The sequence below is a fragment of the Platichthys flesus genome, chromosome 8, assembly GCF_949316205.1.
Source record: "Platichthys flesus chromosome 8, fPlaFle2.1, whole genome shotgun sequence".
In the NCBI taxonomy this organism is placed as follows: Eukaryota; Metazoa; Chordata; class Actinopteri; order Pleuronectiformes; family Pleuronectidae; genus Platichthys; species Platichthys flesus.
This window is the reverse complement of record NC_084952.1, coordinates 10,663,784-10,684,015: the sequence shown is the minus strand read 5'-3', so window position 1 is coordinate 10,684,015 and position 20,232 is coordinate 10,663,784. Positions and strand designations below refer to the sequence as shown.

Genomic DNA, 20,232 nt, shown 5'->3' with positions numbered 1-20,232 from the left:
GGCCTCAGCCTGTGAGTGCTCTGGCCCTAAAGAGCCTATCATAGTTGCTTAGAGCCCAAATTGATTTATTCAAAGTGCTTATTTGGTCAAACTTGCAGTTCAAACAGACCATTTTTAAAAAGATTAAAATAAGCTCATCTTAACCTTGGAGCTGTGAAATATGTCATATTTAGACAATTAAAAAAAACTATGGATAATTAACTCAACCACAATCATTAAGTGCATGTACATTTACTCTTGGCATCAGTCGTGACCGTGGCAATATTAAAAATCCCCTTCAAGGGAAACAAGTCTCAGTTTAGTTTTTTTATGCAGGATAATGAATTCCAAAGCAAGTTAAGTGACAGATTTCATCGATTATTTCTGCATCACTGGAAATTTAAAACTCTAGAATCAACTTAATCACATTTAAAGATAAACTACTGGACAAGATGTAATGCTAATGCACTGAAATGTTTTTTCTATTTTCATCCATTTAATATTTCCACATTACTCTTCAATTGGATGCGGAATCAGTGACTCACCAACAAGTGGTCTTGTTAAAAAAAATCATGTTCAGAGAGAACTTAAATTCCTGATCTATGGCATATCATAGAAACTTTTCTCCTCACGCAGAAGGGTAAACCTCTTTTTAATGTCAAACTCTGGAATTTCGTCACTTTGAAGCTCAAGGCCTTGATAAGTACCAAAACAAAGTACAAAAAACACCTTCAAAATTCATACACCAAGATTTGCAGGGTACATTTTTCATGAAAGACTTGAGCCAAATTTAACTTTTTTAGCAACGGTGTAACATGATGAAATGTCTGAAAATGGAGGCAAAGTAAAATCATTTTATTTCCTTTTGAGGATCAAACAATTCCTCTTAATCTGACAAATCCATGAATGGCCATACAAAAGATATTTTATTTTACTGTAAAAGGGCAGCAACAGGTAAAATAGCAAGTAATGAGAAATATACAATTGGAAGAGAAAGACAAAGTAGAAATGAAACAAATGATACAGGAAATGAAAATGGGGGGAGGTCACACCAGACTACATTTGTCAGAGGAAAATGAATCTCATACGACTGCTTGGTTGAACTGTTGGTCACAACAGATGATTTTACCCTAAAGATACTGTAATAAAGCGGGTCTACGTTAAAGTAAGTACGTTTTTGTCACACCACATTTGTCCAATAGTGAACAACAACTATGGAGTTGTATCACAAGATATTTCAGAGACCACCCCACCCCCCCCAACCCCACACAAAGAAAATACTACAGTAAAATCATAACCGCTGCCAAATCACACTGGAACATGACACTGGCTTCTGTATCTTATTTAACATCATTTATATTTCAATGCCGACAAAATGTTGTTATCCTAGCCATTGTGCTGTGGTTTCAATCAGCAGTTTGTTTCATGTTCTTTCCTGGACATGACAACTAACACACTACAGAAGCAAAGTTAGCACTGATTTTGTTTTTTTATTTTTGTCCTAAAAATTACAGGTCTATAATAGGTCTGTGTCCAGGATTGTTGCCGCCGACCTCCCCTCACACCTGCTCCTATCTCGGATGTATGTTTCTCTACAAACTGTAAAATTTGAGACTTCTGTCCATTCCTGCAGAGGTCAGGAACTGAGCGTTCTCTCCAAAGGCCACTCCAGTCACCAACCCTGTATGGTCTACAGTTTGAAAGGAAACAGCAATGTCAAAAATCTGCTCATTTCAACAGAAAATACCATAGAACATGTGATCATTTTGACATGGCATTTCTCTTCCTCACCTGAGAAGTTGAGGACCTCGGACCACTGCTTGCAGATGTAGACACGGATGTCAGACCCTCCTACAGCAAGGTAAGTGCCACTCTGATCGAACACGAGGGACTTCACCTGGAACAGAAAAACACAAAAATTATTGTGAATCTGCGTTAACTTTCTGTTTGCAAATTTCCAATTAACATTCTGTTTTGTTTGACTAACTTTGAGTCACCTCTATAACTACATCCCATTCAATACAGGGTTTATGCAGGTCGCAATAAGAACTTTAAGATTGAAAAACTTTAAAGATCATACTGAATACAAATTTAGCCCCCATAACTTTAAGAAAGCTAGGAAAGAACAATCTTGAAAATGCCACAATACTTCATAATCAGCCTTATGTTAATCTTGTTTGTAGTTTGATTACTGTAGGCAAATATCCAATATAGTTGAGAAAAAAAACTACAATACAACACAATTCAAATAAAAATAAATCGCCTTTTTAAGAGAAACACAAGTAGAATTAAATTAATGTTGACAGAATTAGGACCTACCCTCAATTATTGTACGTAATTTTTTAACCTATTGACCTTAATATTTTCCTACTCTTCTATGCTCCTTTCATGCCTGAACTATAACATGAAGCTGAAGACACAATATGACAATGTCGGCATCAAGACCCCAAAGAGTCGCAAACCACTGACCTGGTCATATAGGTTATAACAATTCACCTACCAATAACTTTACCTTTTACTATTAGACAATTTTACGTGTAGAGATGTTGACATGTAAAAGTCTAAGTTGAGGTTTTATGGGTGGTTCCACTCTGCTGCTATTTTTCTCGTTTATCCCTCTCGTCTTACCTCGTAGTTGTTGTCAAGATTGATTGTCTTGAAGTTCTTCAGTTTTCTAAGATCCCACAGTTTCACAGAGCTATCCTGGGCACCTGAAGGAAACAACCATAAAAGGTCACAGCTCAGTTCAGTGCCAATACAAAGGCTGAAGAGTTAACAGTTGTTTTAGATCAGTGTACTTGTAAAGGTTCCTGAAACTTTACACAAAAAATACTGTTATGAGAAGTTACCTGTGGCCAGATAGTATCCATTCTCAGAGAAAGCAATGGAGGTGACAGGACCAGAATGGCCAGGGAAGTTTGCCACATTGGTGCGCTCCTTCAGATCCCAAATCTTGATTTGGGAGTCAGCCGTACCAGTGCCGAAAATGAGACCATCAGGGTGGAACTGGGCACAGGTGAGAGCTGTAGAGAGCAAACAGAAACATTACCACCTGGAAGATGATTCATTCAGACTGTGAAACTCAATTGTTAATATAGAGCCACTTACCACAGCCAGCACTTTCATCAGTTACTTTGGTCAGGACTCTACCTGTCTGAATATCTGAGAAGGCCCAGTACTACAAAATAAAAATAAAACAGTTAATTTAGAGTGGGAAAGAAGTTTTTCTAGTATCTTTGTAATATATGGGGTCTGCCTGTATTTTCTTCCAGATGCAAACGTACCTGATCCTCTGAGGAGCTGAGCAGGTAATCTCCAGTAGCATGCAGGGAGAGCCCAGTGACACCTCCCTCGTGGGCACGAATAACCTGGACACAGTTGCCTCCAGTGACAGACCACACGCGGATGGTGTTGTCTGGAGATGCAGAGAAGACCACCGACTAGAATGGAAAGTTAAAAAAAGTTCAGCTTTTTCATTTAGTTACCTGAAGATACATTATTTTGCAAGGTTGTTGTGTCACAAAAAGGAAAAGTTACCTGAGATGGATGGTAAATGACAGAGGTGACCTTCTTTGTGTGACCCTTAAGTGTCGCCACAATCTGCTCCTCATTCTTGTCAAACACCACCACGTTCTTATCAGCTCCACCTAGAAGAAAACAGTCAGGGTTAGTATCAAATAACAAGATGTGTCAAAGGATGAGTAGAAAGACAACAAATTTTAAAAAGTTTAAAAAAGGAAACATTATTCAATGTACCGGTGAGCACTTTATTGGTGTCTGAAGGACACAGATCCAAAGCCAGAATACCAGGAACACTGGCACTATGAAGACCCTGAAGGCAAAGAAACAGCATGTAGGTTGAATAACTTGAATCTGTTGCAACCTACTGATCGAAAAACAGACAGATGCATATACTCACGGCATGAGTGGCCACTTGGCGGTATTTGCTAAGGTCCTCAGCTCTAACCAGCTCCTCCGGCACAGTCTTTCCTCTCTGGAGAAATAAAGAACAGGCGTTACAGGTGTATATAAGCATTAAACCCAGCACCTCAATGTTTGCTTAACAATTTAATATAACTGCAGAATTTATCAATGAAATAAATCAAATAGCAATATAGTACCTTCTTTCTCTCTGTGGTAAGGATTGTAGCTTTGTCTTGGAGCTGAAAACAGAAAAAAAACATCTTAGTGCTTCTACAAACATGGAAAGCTTGATTCCAAATAATGAATGATACAAGTTAAAGAGAGTCTTACCTTCTGGATGATCTCTGGAGTCATTCCAACCTGTTCACTAATCTCCATAGGCTCTCCACCAGCACCCTGTGAGGGGAGGAACAGACACCGTTATCAGCAACTCTGGCAAAAGACGATGATGAGCAACAGCAGCGTATCAGCTGAAGTTAAGAATCAAATAACTCACTGCTGCATTCGGCTGAGAGCTGGGAACTGCCTGAGGGGCCACCAATCCAGCTTGGGGTTTGAGTGTGGCAAGAGCTGCAAGGAGGAAATACATCACATTAGAAAAACAGGCTCTCACAACATCATATAAAGTCGCTCTTTGTGGTTTACAACTGTAATAAGTCACTATAGCAGAGGACAGGCAAACTGTAGTTAACTCACCTTCTCTCGCAGCAGTGACCTCTTTGGTGAGTCGAGCGATGACTCTGCAGGCGGCATCGTGTTGGTAGAGGGCGTGAGACAGTTCTTGGCGAGTAGTCTGCAGCTGCTGCCGCAAGGTGAAACTGTGAAGCATAACGGCATCCTACGAAAGAAAAGACAATATCAAATAATGATTATCAACTTGGCTCATAATCACTAGAAAAGCTTTTAAAAAGAATCAGGGAGCAATTTTGAATTCATAGCATTCTATGTGTTAGGTGAGAAAAGAGTAATGCAAAATATAATTACAGCAACAAACCAAGATATTCCAATCAGAACAGAATATGCTTAGTATTGTACTCTAGGAAAGCCACGATCATAAAAAAAGTACATTAAGTACCTCCCAAAGTTTTGACAGAGAATATTAGTTAAAAAACAATTGAAAGAAAAAATATCCTCTTTATCCCTCTTTGTCTCTTTAGAGTTAGCTTACCCACTCATCTTGAAGGGATTTGAGAATGGCAGGAATGCTTGTTGCTGATGGCGCCTTTGGTCTGATAGGATGGGACACTAGAAAAAGGAAAAGTTTCACAGGTTCAGAACAAGCGGCCTCGTCAATAATTTGGTTTCACACTTGATTGGGAAGAAATGTGAGAGTCAACACAAAAGTACAATAAATACATTTATCTAACTTGTGTTAAAACCCCTGAAATAACTGCTCAACAGTGGCAAAGAATAAAATCTATTTGCAGAATAAGAAATATATCAAAAGTATTTTCCAAGCACAATTCCCCAAAACTCTCCATTTCCTGCTGCTCAGTAAAGGGAATAGTTTTGGGGCGTCTTGGCCTGTTAGTCACATTAAACAATATTGAAAAAACCCTAAAATTATCAAAGCTAATTTATTTAGCTTGACATTAGAGACATTTTTATCAAGATATATATGTTTATATATACAAAATAATCCCAGATCGACACTGATGGTGACAAATCCTGCTAAAGAAATCTTACATGACTGGAAATTGGGTAAAACACTGCAATACTACAACATACAATCAACTATATTTCCCTGGATGTTGAGCTATTGATGATAATGTGTTCAGTTTGAATTACAGTTGATATTTTCTCCTCTTTACTGGGTTGTTCATGTTACTAATCTGAATAATCATTCTTATTGAGGTGGACAAAACACTAGAAGTACCCTTCAGTATAACGACGTACACATCAGCATCCAAGCTGAACACACACGTCTATCCACACATGTTAGACCTGAGCGGAGCCGCTGCATTAGTTTTAGTTTAGTCTGGAAGCTGATTAGTTCACCTTTGATATCTACGAGCTGCTCCTCAGACAGCGGTTGTCCATTCATCGGGTCCGTCCCATTCTCCGCGATATACTTCTCGATGAGCCGGCGCTCGAACACCTGGTTGGACACGGGGGAGACGCACGGGTGCTCCGGCACCTCGTTGGAGACTGGGTGAGGAAAACAGAAGTGATTACAGCCTCTAAAAACCAGGCCATGTTGGCGGTAAAACCAGCGCAATCTACCAAGACCCGAGCGCTACCGCAAGTCAAAGGCGGCACTGCATGGCCGCTAGCGTTAGCTCCGTTAGCTAGTAGCATTAGCGCGCTCGCTAGCTAACCTGCACAGCCTCCGTCATTTCAATGAAAATAGCTTCACTTACTTGCACAAACCAAAGACATCCTCCCGACGCAGTCCTGTGACTTTCTGAACAAATGTGAATAACGCTGTAACTGTTCGTAGTTGGTTACCGCCGCTAGTGCCCACTTAACTTATGTTTTGCTCAAATTGGAAGTAGCACGCTGTTCTTTCATTGCCGCTACAACCGTGGCTTCTTCTTCCTCTACGCTTCCCTCCAGGCACAGCGTCAGAGCATCGCGGGTGCGCCACTGCCCCCTACCGCAGGAGCGTCATCACTGCTCTGATCTACTACAAGGCAGTCTCTGTTAAAACGTCCAGTGTGAAAGGGATCTATTGACGGAACTTTTATATAAAATAATCCTAGTGACGAGTGTTTTTCATCTAAATTGTACGAATTGTTGCCTTCTTTACCCTAGAATGGGACCTTTATATTGAAATACTTTTTACATCTGGAGTGGTAGTTCCCTACAGAGGCTGCCATGTTTTTTACAGTAGTCCAAACTGGGCAAGACAAACCCCTTTTGAGTTTTTATGACGACTGAAGGCTACCACAAGTTCTCTTTCAGGTTTGGAAGGGGAGGGTTAGGAGAGGCGAGGGGAATTGAACGGCAACGTGACACTTCACCATTAAATTCTACACATTGAACCTTTAAACCCCATTAAATGTGAGTAAAGGCTGTTTTCTTCATTTGAAGTATGCTGAACTGCTATTGTTTTTGTATCGTCATGCAGACAAATGTGACAACAACTCATATTACTCAAAACTACAATGGCGCATATCCCAGCCCAGGCCCAACAGTCCCCAAATAAAACCACATTTAAATTCACTTTATCTGGATTTTTACTTTAGATTTATTTGTATATCATCTTCCTAAAATTTATCAAGATCATTGCACTCTTCTTTAAAAAAAATCAATGAAAATGTTCATACATTTCCAATAACACAATATCAACGAAAGTAAGAAAAATACCTGGATACGCCCCCTGTCACAGATTCGCACCAAAATGTGATCAGTTTTTGCTTAGTTCAGCAAACAACAAACATAGCCTCCTTTTGCACACTAAATATTCATAAAAATCCACAGCAAATAAGATTAATAACTAATGTATAAAATAAAAACTATTCGTCAAAACAAACCTCATATTTGATTAAAATAATTAGAAAATATTTGGGTTAAAGACAGGCTACAGTTTATTGTTTGACATGTTAATATTATAAAAAATATATCAATCAGCAGTTCAACCTCTTTAGTGACTAAAAAGATGTGGTGATGATATTGTATTCCTATCACATACTTCACAGATCAACTAGCTATTGAACTATTTGGTGGAACATGTTACATTTCACACAACCACTACTACCGTTACCTTGAGGGTTAATACACTACATTATTGTAGACGCCATCCGTCTGCAGAACAGATATTTAACATTAAAACAGATTGTTATCAAGAGTGAGTAATGTTTAAAACTCCTTAAATAACTGTACAGTTCTGAAAAATTCCCTTTTGCTAACCTGTGTATCATAACTGTATTGCCTGCATAGCCCTAGAGATCACATTACACACACAAACATACCACATGTTTACACACACTCAGCAGATACAGGGCAGGTAAGAATGGTCCTGAGGGGTGTGGAGGTAGGTAGCAGCAGGAGATTTCAGGAGCACCAGTGGCAAGATTTGGATGACATAAGACATGAAGGCTAAAGTTCCACTCATGCTTCGGTAAAATTACATGAAATAAATAAATAATTTACATGCAACATTGAAACCAGCCCGTGGAAACTGGGCTAAGCTGTAAAAGGCACACGTGAGATCTTTCTGTTCCACCAGATAACTATTGGTTGTCAATGCTTCATGTTTCTTCTTCGTTCAGTTCAGCTCCAATTCTCTGTTTTATGAGAAGTTCAGTTTATCTGAAGTGTACACGCTGCAGGACTCCGAGGTGTTCGTGTCCAGCGGCATTGTGGAAAAGTATTGTGTTGCTTTGCTACACCTTTCTCTGTCTCCATCTGTCTTGATCTGGAACTGAACACAGTCCTCGGACGAGTGGAGGCAATCTGAAGCCCCGGCCACTGAGAAGGAAATCCTCCTCGCTTCTTCATTAGATGCATTCTTCTAGGAAAGAATGAAGACATAAGTTAAGAAACAATTATGTCTGTGACCATAGAATGTATGTAAAGATGAACTACATGGCTGTGCCCTAAAGGCTGAGCCAAAGTGTCTTGATCGCCACCTACTGGCGTGCTGCAGTCTATGTTATAAATCCTGCCTCTTCCATGTTAGTGGATGGGACGTGGACCAAACTATAAAGTTTGCGTCAAATCCACTTTTCTAAAAGATGGTTTCTGTTATTTTAGGTAGTTCCTGTCACATTGATGTATGTTCAAGCTTTACATTATTTCCCCATTATGTGTGATGATATAGAAACAGAGTGAAACATCTGTGGTTGACTCATGAATGGTCTAGCAGGTGTACCTTTATTTACAGTTTCTCTCCATGACCTACAAATAATCACAGCGGAGAAGTTTAGAGCCGTGTTACCTCAGTGGTTGAAATACACCTCAGGGAGATCTCCGCTGTTAAACTGTGTGTTCCCTGGTTCTCAGCTCTCTGAGTTTCTGATCTGACCGGAGTGTAACTCTGGAACTAAAAACACAAGCACACATATAGCACATTCACACAAAGTGAACAGTTTTAGAGGAAGTTGAAACCTAACAATTTACTTCAGCTCATCGTCTTACAGTGTGAGTAGGACTCGCTCTCGGGGTCCATTCTCTAGGTGTTCCAGGCTGCTGAGAGGGACTGTAGTAGCCTGAGGGCTCAGAGATGGTCTGACTGTAGTCCTGCACACACTCACACACACACACATGATTCAACTACATTGTAATTGCACATATAAATAGGAAGATAAACAATTACAGTGAAGGAACATTAAACCACTGGAGCACAGACAGTAAGAAGTCTAAAATGCAAATTCTATAAAATGTACATTACTATTAATTGGAGGTAAATTATGTTATTGCCTTAACTACAATATGTGTTGAAATATTCCTTTGGTTGCAACATTCAGGATTTTTTTTTTAATTAGTTATTTGCTAGTATTTTGTCTTATTATAATTTTCATTATTATATGCCTATCAGTTGATTTTGAGCTCTTCTAGATGCCTTTAATTTGAAGGGCCAGTGGCAGGGGCGATGGATCTGGATATACAGGTGGGCAGGGATATGACCAACAGTTTCAGGAAAGAGCTTATGGTTTTTAACTAGGGCAGGAGAGCCGCACCACCCTTTGTTTCATTATGACAAATAGCCAATCAATGCAGTATTTAATACAGTTCAAGCAGGTATTTCCTCACCTGGATGTTAACTCTTGGCGTGCGGTTCCAATTTGGAAAGCGCGAAATGAACATGATTAAACAAGCCAGTGATGCCAACATCCCAGAAAGGCCCTTGAGTGCCCCAAGGATTACTTCCCATATGTCTCCCTTTTCTGGAACGATTAGAGACACAGAGGTGGATAATGAGAGGAAAGGACAATCGAAAAGCAAACACAGATTGATAAGAAAAAGAAACTCAGTGTTACTTACCAATCACCTTTAAAAGGGTGGAGGACACGAGGTTGCCATCTCCATCTCTAATTTCATACAGCCCATCATGCCTTGGGCTCAGCCTCCTTATGAATACCTCATTGATGGTACCCTTTCTGCCCAGGGAGATGAGGCCCCTGTAGCGCACGTCGTAGTCGGATATTTGGCCCTTGCGGATCAGCTGCACAGGTCTGCGGGGGTGCTTTGGGTCGAGAGGGCCCATGGAGGATTCATTAGGGTATCGGGTGGGGGTGAAATTGAGGTGGGTGTGATTAACAGGGAGAAAGAGGGGCAGGTTTAGAGTCTCCTTGCTGAAGCGGGTTACATTGAATGAGTGGCCTGACTCCATTTGCAGGATGAAGAACAGAGGGAGAGGAGTGGAAAATGAAAGAAATGTGAGGGTATGATCAGATGTAGGATGGAAAGGGAAATATAAAACATCACTATTTCCACTGACAGTAACACAACGTTAAAGATAATCATCTTGAAACATTTATCTTCTTGTGATTTTTCTCCTCTCACCGAGGACGGTGAGGGTGCTGCGGGACAGCACCCTGCCCTGCGGGTCTCTCAAAGTGTAGTTGCCTTGGTCCACTTGCGTCACTCTCTTGGCCACCCAGACCTTCCCGCCTCGCAGCAGTCGACCCCGGCCCGGATCGCCGGTCCCGGGGTCTGTGTGGTTCCAGAGAACGATGGGCATGGCCTCAGACGGAGCACCCCGGGGAGAGAACTCCAGGAGGGAGCCATTCTCAGGGATGTTGTGCTCAAAGTTCTCGCCGTAGTTTCTGCGGTAGGACTTAATGCATTCTGCAGCGGGGTGAAGAAGTAATAAGATGTTCATCAGTGGATTAAAGTATGTGAAGTTTCTGAGGTACTTAAGTAGTAAGTATTGTACTCTTTACCGAAGTACACTTATTTGTGGTAATCCGTCTTTTAGTTTTTGCATAATCTTGCTTGCAAGCAGACCAACTAAGAAGCAAGAGGACACGCTGAGGTAGGCCACAATACATTTTTAAAAAGGAAATGGATGTTTATTTTTCTTCATTCTTCTACACCCTAGATGAAAACCACAAAGCATGCATTACATCATAAGCTACAAATGTATCTGACTCTCTACAGCACCAGTACTTTCTCCTTTAAGGATATTTTGCTGATAATACATTCAAACTTTTGAACAAAGGACTTTTACTTGCAATGGGGTATTTTCTAACTATGTATTGGTAATTTACATGAAAGCATCTGAATACATGATCAGATGAAGGAGAATGATCAAAGTGTTAAATTTCAAAAGTCAAAGAGGCATTTGATTGACAACTCATGGGTTTGGAGCAGAAGGAAATTAGATGTACAGATGAATTGAAAGTCTCGTACCTGAAACAATCAGACGAACTGCCTCGTCTGTGAATCCAGAGGAGAGTTTGATGGCATACAGTCCCTGATCCCTGTGAGACACTTCTTTCAGTACCAACATCTTGTCTCTGGTCCATTCAAACCGAGGGTCTTTTACCTGCAGTTCGTTAATAGGTTTAGACAATCTGTATACACAAAGAAAAAAACACTACAACAACTATGAGCTCCGATAGACTTCCACTCACCATGGTTTTTTCCAGGAGGACACGTCTCGGTCCCTCAGGGTCTGGTGTAAATGTCACTGTCCGGGAGGTGGAGTACACCGGCAGATGAAATTCCTTCCCAGCACAAACCCCCTGGACTTCTTCTTTTTCCGCTGTGACAATGGAAAAGACCGTCAGGACACTCTTCAGAGAAAATGTTCTGTGAGTAGAGGATATTTAATGAAATGTGGCAGCAGACTCACCTGGTATGACCAAACCTGTGGGAAGGGTCGAATTGATATGATTATTATTGATCTCCTCCCGCAGCAAGCAGAGACCTCACAGGCAATGGAATATCACTTCAGTTATATTTGTAGTGTACTTGTGTATAAGCTGTTCTGGAACTATGGATGTTGTTGATGTTAAAATATTGTTTCTGTTTTTAAGCTCACCACAGAACTAGGTCAGCACTTGTTAAAGTCACCATGCCTTCCACTGGCAGCTGACAGAGGTGATTGCTCAGTCGTAATTCTATTAGAAGTTTGTCCATATCTTTTTAACATTGTTCTCTTGCATCGCTTAGAAACTTGGGATAGGACTTAAGGCCACTCCTTTTCTGCTACTTTCAGACTTTGGCACAAAACAGCCTCTGCTGTTTTAAATTAATGTGTGGAGTTCCACAAGGTTCCATGCTTGGTCCACATTTAATTTCAGGTTATAAAGAACCAGGATTGTTCTTAATCCATGTTGACACAAATGACACACAACTCATACAATCATGTACGTGTACCGCCTCATCGAATGTCTAATATTAATTATAATAAATGAGACCGTTTATATTTTGGAGACTTTTTAAGGACACTGTTGTAAATCTGTTGATTCCTATTTCTGTTTTCATGAACAAAAAAAAGATAGATGGACAGACATACAGACAGATAGATAGATAGAACTTACCCCCAGCGAGGGGAATGGCAAAGAGGGCCGTGAATAAGACATAGGGGGACATCTTCTCCTGTGAAGACGGACCAGTTTAAGTTTTCATCTTTAAACAGAGATGCACACAAACATACACACACACACACACACACACACACACACACACACACACACACACACACACACACACACACACAGAGAGAGAGAGTCATCCCTGTTCCCCTGCTCCTCTGAGAACATGCAGCAGCAGACATGCGACGAGCTACACAAGGGGGAGCCCACACACAACAGTGTTGATGATGATGTCTCTGCAGATTGATCCCTCCTGCACGCGTCCACAAAAAGCATCCGCGCTCTCTGAGCCTTGGTCCATGACGCACAGTGAAGTCAGGTGTCAAACATGTTCCTCCAGCCGCTGCACATCGTCTGCAGCGACGCAGCGGACTAGCAGGCCTTGAGACAGTGATCACACACACACACGGCCGTACAGCGTGTGACACATCCCACTCACCTGAAGGACGCGTGAGAACACGACTCCACGGCAGAGTATTGATGAGTGTTTGAGTCAATGAGGATAAGAGGATAACAACGTCCTCTGCGCGGCGCGCATGTGCACTGGCCACCTCTTCTATTTATGGCGATGGCTTGGTTGTATTCTCAGCAGCTCTTGCGCAAAATACATCCCACGTTGCTTTAGTTCTTGCCAACAATTACGTCATTGGCGTATAAGAGTGCACGGTTATATTGTGGAATCTGAGAAATAAGATTAGACAGAAATGTCCAATCACAGTACTGCAGTATCTGCACTGATTATACTCATTTACATCTCACATAAATACTTTACTTTATACTCCATTACATATCAGATATACTGTACTTTGGGGTGGGGAACGTCGGGCCCCCGGATCGTCAATAATAGATTATTAGCGTTTGTACCATGTCAGAGTCTTAGTCTGTATCCTCCTCCATTGACCTGAGCTCACGCCACACTATAACTTCAAACACCAACACTCATCTCAAGTTATCAGGATCTGAACAGTACTGAAGTTTACTTTGTGTAGGTTGGTCTATTTGATACTCTCCAAGGTTCGTGAGACACACGCACACACATACAAGGGAGGTAAAGCTGGAATATCAATACATCCCATCCACTTTACTGAGCAGGTAACATATATAAATATATCCTGAGCCAAATATTTATATCTATTAATTATGTATCTGTCATTCATTCAGTCATTCACTTATTACATCCGTCAAGTAGATTTTGTCTATGTTTGTTTGATAGTCAGCAGGAATACACAAAATCGTGTTGCCTATCCCTAACCCACTTTTGGCTGTAACTATCTATTATGTTTTTTTGCTTTGAAGTTTTGGTGAATATTTGGCACGAAAAATTGAATTACTTCCGCCAAGAAGTTTGTTTATGAGCAGGATTACAAAAAAAGTACTTTTTGAGGACAGATGTGACATGACCCATAAACAGTCTATGGACATGACCCAAGGAGGAACCCGGATCAGGGGGGTGATCCATGATTTTCTTTCACTTTCTTTCACATTTCACTGGGTTTTATAACATTTACCTTAAATTTCTCTCCCTGGAAAGTGTTACTGTGACATAACGACAAATTTACTGTAGCTCATTGAATTGTGCTATTAATGAACTGTCATATACGGGCTATGTGTCAATGTGTCTCAATGCAACCACTGTATCACTGATGACCTCCAAGCTGCTGCTTCTCAATCTGAACCAGAACCTTGAACAACAGTAGTTTCTGAACGTCCTCAAACGCACCGCGGTTGTCTTTGTGCCCACGCCCCGTTGAGTGGGTGTGGCCTACAACACAAACCCGCGGAGCAACAGCTCCTGTAACAACAGCACCGTGCAGATTGTGTCCTGCGATCAGGCTGACTTTTGCGTGTGAGACATGAATATATGATCAGTCGAGTGTCGATAGAACCGTGATCGAGTGTTGGACCCGTCGGGTCGTGGAGGAGCCTCAGGATGTTGGTGTTCATGCTGCTGCTGCTGGGGGGGGCCGCCTCTGTGGACACGGGTAAGTCACCACCATCATCCGAGGTGGAGATCAAAGACAAACACGTTCACTTCGGCTTTCAAAGCAGGGGTTGGTAGTTTGATTCCCGACACGATACATGTGATCGTTCGTGTGAAGTTTTGGAGGAGCTGGCCTACAGACCATAACTTTAACCTCACCCCCATTTATTTTAGCGTAGACCCTGACTGCTGTCACGTGATGTAGGGGGATGGTACTACGTGTACCGTTGCCTAAAGTTTGTGAATAGAAACCGTTTTCTCCATCAGGCCACTCTTTGTGTAGAAGATACTAAAGGAGACATATTGTCCTCATATGTCATTCAAAATTGGATTGGAGTTGAGGAGACATCCATGTCCTTTAATGTCCACTTGCCGCAGCTCCTCTCTGAAACACTGCAATTAAAGATGGACGCCAATGATGATATTTTGGAGCCAGAGTTCTGATCCTGGTGAGATCACAAGCTTGACCAATCGGGGCTCAGTTTCTGCTGTCAATCATGACCCATCCCCTGAAACTATACAAACGAAGTCAATCGTGAGATAATGAGTGAATTTTCCTTTTTCAGAGAAGTATCCCCGTAAGGAGTTGTTAGGAAACTACATACATCTATATGACGCTTTTGCCCATTTCTTATGAAGTACATTATCTCAACGATATCCACCATTGCCATATGTGTTATCGTCTGACACTCTTGACTCTGTGCTGCTGTCCAGTGGATGTACTGTTGCTAAACAACCACGCCAAGTTATAGGCGTTTGGAAGTATGTGGGCAGTGACTGTTACATCGTTTGAAATGGACATATCTATTTCCATAGGGAAAGGCAGCATCAATGAGCCTTAAAGGTCCAGTGTGTAAGATTTAGGTGAACGGGATCTATTGGCAGAAATTTAATAAAAAAGAATAGATGTGATGTTTTCACTAGTGTGTTTCACCTAAATAGTACAAATTGTTGTTTTCTTTTTATTTAAAAACATTATATTTACATCAGGAGCGGGTCCTCCCTACGGAGGCCGCCATTTTTTTACAGTCGTCCAACTGGACGAACTAAAGTCCTTTTGAGTAACTGAAGGTTTCCAAAGGTTCTCTATCATGTTTGGAAGGGGAGTGGGAGGTGAGGGGCTTTCAGCTGTAACATACAACTTCACATCTAGATGTCACTAAATTATTCACACTGAATCTTTAAGGTACCCCTTTCAATAAAGTCCAGTCAGCTCTTTGACCTTTGCCCTCGCTTTTGTAAGGGGCGTGCCAGACTAGGCAAGGTGTGCGTTATGCAAATATGGGTCACTGACAAAGCAATGTTGCGGAGGAGAAAGAAAAAACTGAAAAAGCATAGTATGTCTTCTTTAACTAGTGATGAAATGAAGTGCACAGGGGTTTTCAGCTACGCAGCTTGAATAAGGATGTTAAGCAATCTATGCTATGTCCCATGTCTCATTATAATTATTATTATGCTGTACAATATTAAAATGTATTCTTATTAATATTTATATTTTGGGGCATATATAAGGGATTTATTTATGTCATGAGCACTAACTAGTAATGTTTTAATTACATGTAGGTAAAACGTATTTCACAATGTATTTTTGCATCGTTGGATCTGACCACACCCTCCATCAGTGAAGTCAGTTGTAATAAGCATCTGTCTCTGTGTAAATATATGAATAGTAGAAATTAAAATGAGGCGGTGTGCTGTGATTTATAAGGTTTGTCCTCAGTGTTGTTTTTTTTTCCTCACTTCAGAAGATTCCTTTGAGAAGCTGTATGGGGAGACAGTCACTTTTAGGATGAGGACTTATACTCTTTCAATCAAGTTCATCCCCCGCCCCACCTACGAGTCAGTGATCATTTGGAAACCCGGCGACCCTTCAGTCCCCGTGGACAGCAGGCGGAGTGTCTCTGGGGGCTACTTGGAGATCAAAAATCTAACCCAGAAAGACAATGGCCGCTACGTAATGATTGGCAGAAATGAGAGAGTCCTGTTGTCATATTCCCTTGAGGTCATAGGTGAGTATTTAAAATTGTGGTTTTGGCTCAAGTTGGGGTTTGAATTTGGTACTTTTTGAACAAGGTTTGATCAGCAGTTTACAGTTTCTCTGCCAAGCTAAGCTTACAAGAAAGCAAATAAAGGTGTTTCCCAAGATGCCATCTATTCTAATCAATCTGTTCCTGTAAACTGCTTTGCCGTGTGTGATCAAACTAGAACCTCACACCGAGAACCAGGACTAAATGGTAATAATCGACTAAGATTTAGGCTGGAAGTAGCTTTTAATGTCCTCTGTCTTGTGTGTCCTCTTTCCAGCACAGTATAAGGACTTTAACCTGAAGGCTGGTGAAGAACTCAGTTTCACATATCCTCTTGTCAAGGACCACTGCAACATCCACTTCTTCCCAAAGAAATGGGAATATTATGAACGGATGACGTATGACATCCAGCTAGTTCGCAGCGGCAGAACGGTGGATACCAACTTTTTCTGCAATGACTTTGAATTTGTAAAGCCGTGCGGGTTGGAGATGGAGATCCAAGAGCCATGCTACGGATACTTTGAGGTCAGGGATCAATATGATGGAGTCGCTTTGAATGTGACAGTGGATTGGATGGGTGAGTATCCTTTCTGTTTTGTAGTAACTGAATTATTATTATTACTGAGTTACATATTGACACTTTGTAATGAACGATTATTCACACATTCATTTATTTCAAAAATCTTTTGGTCTTTAGTTGTCATACAAATGTGATCAAATACTTCTCAATTTCTCAGATCCCGACGTCAGCAAATATTTCATGTTCTTGAAACTTACTCAACCATTAAAATACAGACCTTGTTGGTGATAACGTTTCTGCTCATATCGTTTCAGGTGAACCTTTTGATTTGGGCTACATTGGAATTTGCGTTGGTTCTTCCCTGGTCTCACTTATCTGCTGCTGCTGTGTGAAACGCTGCTGCTGCAAAAGCTCCAAGAAAAAGGACCCAGACTCTGCTGCCGCTGAAGTGGCTGTGGCTTACAACGAGGTGATCACATTGAAGTGTGTGCGTGTGTGCGTGTGTGTGTGCGTGCGTCCTACTGTAGACAGTGTCTTTGGATTTGTTGTGTTTTCTTATTCGCTGTGTTTTCTGAGCTGTTGCTTTGTTTTGTGTCTGTCTTGGTGTTTTGTGATTTCTGAGTTGTTTAATTTCCTTAACAGTTTTTTTTAATTTGTGTCCTATTGTATGTTGTATTTTGGGATTTTGTAGCGATGCACCGATATGGAAATTCTTGGCCGATACCGATATTTAAAACAACAATCTGGCCGATATTGATATTTGTTTTTGGTTGTTATTCATTCACCTTTTGTGCCAGGAAAATTATTAAATCATTATTTAAAAAGCACTATTTTAAATTTTCTCAGCCCTATATCACTCTTATCTTTTAATGAGCACAAATTGAATCAGACTTATGAAACAATATTAGTTTTAACTAAACTTTATTTAACAGAGACCTATAATGCTTGTTTTACCACAAGATGAAATGGTTCCTTTGGGTCTAAATGAAATGTCTGTAACCCTTTATAACCTGTCTAAAACAGCCCTCCTCAGATTGACCCGCGCTTCATTGAATTTCTTCACTTTGACATTCAGAGCACTGGGCAGAAATCACATTGCGTCAACACCCACCTTGGGCCTTCGCGATGCTTTGTTTTAATTAAACAGTTGGATTCCCCTGGTCCGCACCAGTTCTAAGACAGCTGCTAGGCGCCAGCTGCTAGGCGCCCCCCCCTCCCAAAAAAAAACACCAGTGCGAGCCGCAAACCGAGCCTCCGGTGGCGTGGAGAGGAGGGCGACAGGGCGACTGCTCCTCCAGCCGCAGAACGTGCTCAGCAGTTTTATCACAAATATGAACATCAGCCAATTATATCAGTGAAAATCAGGTTTATTATATATCAGTAAACGAGGCAAAAATCGGCCACTACCGATGTCCGGCTGAAACATCGGTGCCTCCCTAGTGTTTTGTGATTTGCACTTCAGGGCTACTGTAGAAAAGTCTTCCTGTTGAAATCATGTCATGCTCATTGTGTGTCTTGTTTCATCCAAATTGCAGTATGACCACGAGCCAGTGGCACTGGGGCCAGCACAGCCCAGTCCGCGCCCTGTGACATACTACACCGCTCCACCTCCCCAAGCTCTGACTGGCCCGCTGGTTAGTGTGTGTTGTATCTCTCTAGTCTTCTCGAAACTTGCACTCCTCTGTACGCACTGCTGATATGTTGTGTCTCTTTACTCTGCAGATACACAATCCTACTATAGTGAATGGGCCCCACGCGTATTCTGAGGTTTGACCTGATTACACACACACACACACACACACACACACAAGTCTCTCAAGACTTCATGATTCATGAGATAGACTAATGAATCGTTGATGATACAAAAGTGCATTATATGCCAATCCATCCAAATCTTTGTGACAATTATTTGGAAGGAACATTCTTCATGTAGCAGCTGTGTAACAGCAGCTGCTAACATCTGCACATCAGACTGAAGTAAGGCAGGCTGCTTGTGACACTCTGATGCTTCGATAGTGACTTTCACTGTTTGTCTCTTTCTCTGCAGGTTTCAGCTCCAGCAGAGCCGGCCTACGCTCCCGTTCCCTCTCTGCTCTCTGACTCTGGGCTGCAGTTTGAGCTGAAGGGAATGAACTTTCCCTGTGCTCCCCCTCTCAGCGCAGATCCAACTTACATCAGTGTTTATACCTCCAACAAACTCGACTTCCTCTGAAAGCCTTGAATCTGAACGGTGCACTCATTGAATGAAAGGTTTGACATCAGGGATATACTCCTCATCTGGTTGTCTGGGAACTGGCTCCAGCCAAGAAACAGTCACATAGCCTTGTCCATAAGAACAGAATTAAACAAGAAAAACACGGTAATCTTTGGTTTTTAGAAACACTAATGAGTTCATTCAAATACTTAAACAGAAAGCAGAGATATGTTTTCCTGCCTATTTCTATTGTCAATGCCCAGCTAAGCTCAACAACTGCTGGCTGAACTCAATCAGCAGTCATACAAGCTGTAGGGAACCGACTCTGAAAGACACCCATCCATTGCAGATTCCATAACGCTCCGTTGTGCCAAATTTGACCAGACTGGATAAACGGGGAAGTACCAGTAGAAAGGGAAGACCATAGGTTTCACTTTTATTTGAGATCACTCTGATCTTCGAAAGCCATCTGGGACGATCAGTGAGTTTAAAGCCATAGATAAAAAAAACATCCACTCTCAAAAGCAAGTCCTTCTGCAGGTGTTGTCAGGAATACCTCATCTGTAACAGACCAGTTTGCCTGTGAAAAACCTGCATCAGGGAAGCTGTGGATGTTCAATCACATTTGTAGAGATACAAAACTACTAACTGACAATTTTTCTCAGGTCCATCCACGCACATACTCGAATGTTTTCTTTTTAATCGAATGAAAAAAGACTGTATGATAACTTGAAAGATATCACAAACTTTTTTGATGAAGACTTTAACATACCTCTACACCTCTGTGCCGCACTCATCTCAGCACCGTGCCTTGACCACGCAACTAAACATGAATGTAGGCGCACAGACGCTCACACATGCTCACCTCCCCTTCTTTCTGCATGTCTCCTCCCTCTCATAGATATGCACTGAACACAACAGTCGATTTTTATTTAGCCTTTATGACCCATGCGATAGTTATTCAATTAGTGGTCGTCTTACTCTGCATGTCGTAGTGCTTTAGATTCTGTAGATGGGTTGAATTTTATTGAAACTGTAGTTGTAACCCTTGTTAGATTCCTGTTTTTGTATCATGGTGTATTTTACAATGTTAGGAGTATTAAACCTAACAACAAGGA

General features: G+C 41.3%; 3 protein-coding genes across 6 annotated transcripts; 1 reads left to right on the top strand and 2 right to left on the bottom strand.

Annotated features, from left to right (window-relative positions):
• Window positions 1-813: 813 nt before the first annotated feature.
• Window positions 814-6,459, bottom strand: prpf19 (pre-mRNA processing factor 19). The gene is made up of 16 exons (XM_062394092.1): window positions 6,264-6,459; window positions 5,902-6,051; window positions 5,072-5,148; window positions 4,600-4,741; window positions 4,400-4,473; window positions 4,234-4,299; window positions 4,101-4,142; window positions 3,899-3,973; window positions 3,736-3,811; window positions 3,517-3,626; window positions 3,264-3,419; window positions 3,088-3,157; window positions 2,829-3,002; window positions 2,608-2,690; window positions 1,771-1,876; window positions 814-1,669 (listed from the first exon to the last, which is right to left on the bottom strand). Exons 1-16 carry the CDS (start codon window positions 6,280-6,282, stop codon window positions 1,572-1,574), a joined length of 1,518 nt encoding a protein of 505 aa, XP_062250076.1. The 5' UTR covers window positions 6,283-6,459; the 3' UTR covers window positions 814-1,571.
• Window positions 6,460-7,104: 645 nt separating this feature from the next.
• LOC133958416 (uncharacterized) lies at window positions 7,105-12,941 on the bottom strand. 3 transcript variants are annotated; one of them, XM_062393182.1, is made up of 11 exons: window positions 12,832-12,941; window positions 12,339-12,396; window positions 11,648-11,662; window positions 11,427-11,557; window positions 11,203-11,338; window positions 10,354-10,638; window positions 9,832-10,170; window positions 9,601-9,734; window positions 8,986-9,096; window positions 8,786-8,890; window positions 7,105-8,359 (listed from the first exon to the last, which is right to left on the bottom strand). In XM_062393182.1, the coding sequence occupies exons 2-11, from the start codon at window positions 12,388-12,390 to the stop codon at window positions 8,138-8,140; spliced, it is 1,530 nt and encodes a 509-aa protein (XP_062249166.1). In that variant the 5' UTR covers window positions 12,391-12,396; window positions 12,832-12,941; the 3' UTR covers window positions 7,105-8,137. The 3 variants fall into 3 exon arrangements, with proteins under 3 accessions (XP_062249166.1, XP_062249168.1, XP_062249169.1); XM_062393184.1 differs by having other exon boundaries at window positions 7,105-8,356; XM_062393185.1 differs by having other exon boundaries at window positions 8,986-9,087.
• A 1,210-nt stretch (window positions 12,942-14,151) lies between these two features.
• Window positions 14,152-20,232, top strand: LOC133959076 (uncharacterized). 2 transcript variants are annotated; one of them, XM_062394167.1, is made up of 7 exons: window positions 14,152-14,374; window positions 16,122-16,382; window positions 16,678-16,977; window positions 17,235-17,389; window positions 18,456-18,554; window positions 18,643-18,687; window positions 18,968-20,232. In XM_062394167.1, the coding sequence occupies exons 1-7, from the start codon at window positions 14,323-14,325 to the stop codon at window positions 19,130-19,132; spliced, it is 1,077 nt and encodes a 358-aa protein (XP_062250151.1). In that variant the 5' UTR covers window positions 14,152-14,322; the 3' UTR covers window positions 19,133-20,232. The 2 variants fall into 2 exon arrangements, with proteins under 2 accessions (XP_062250151.1, XP_062250150.1); XM_062394166.1 differs by having other exon boundaries at window positions 16,119-16,382.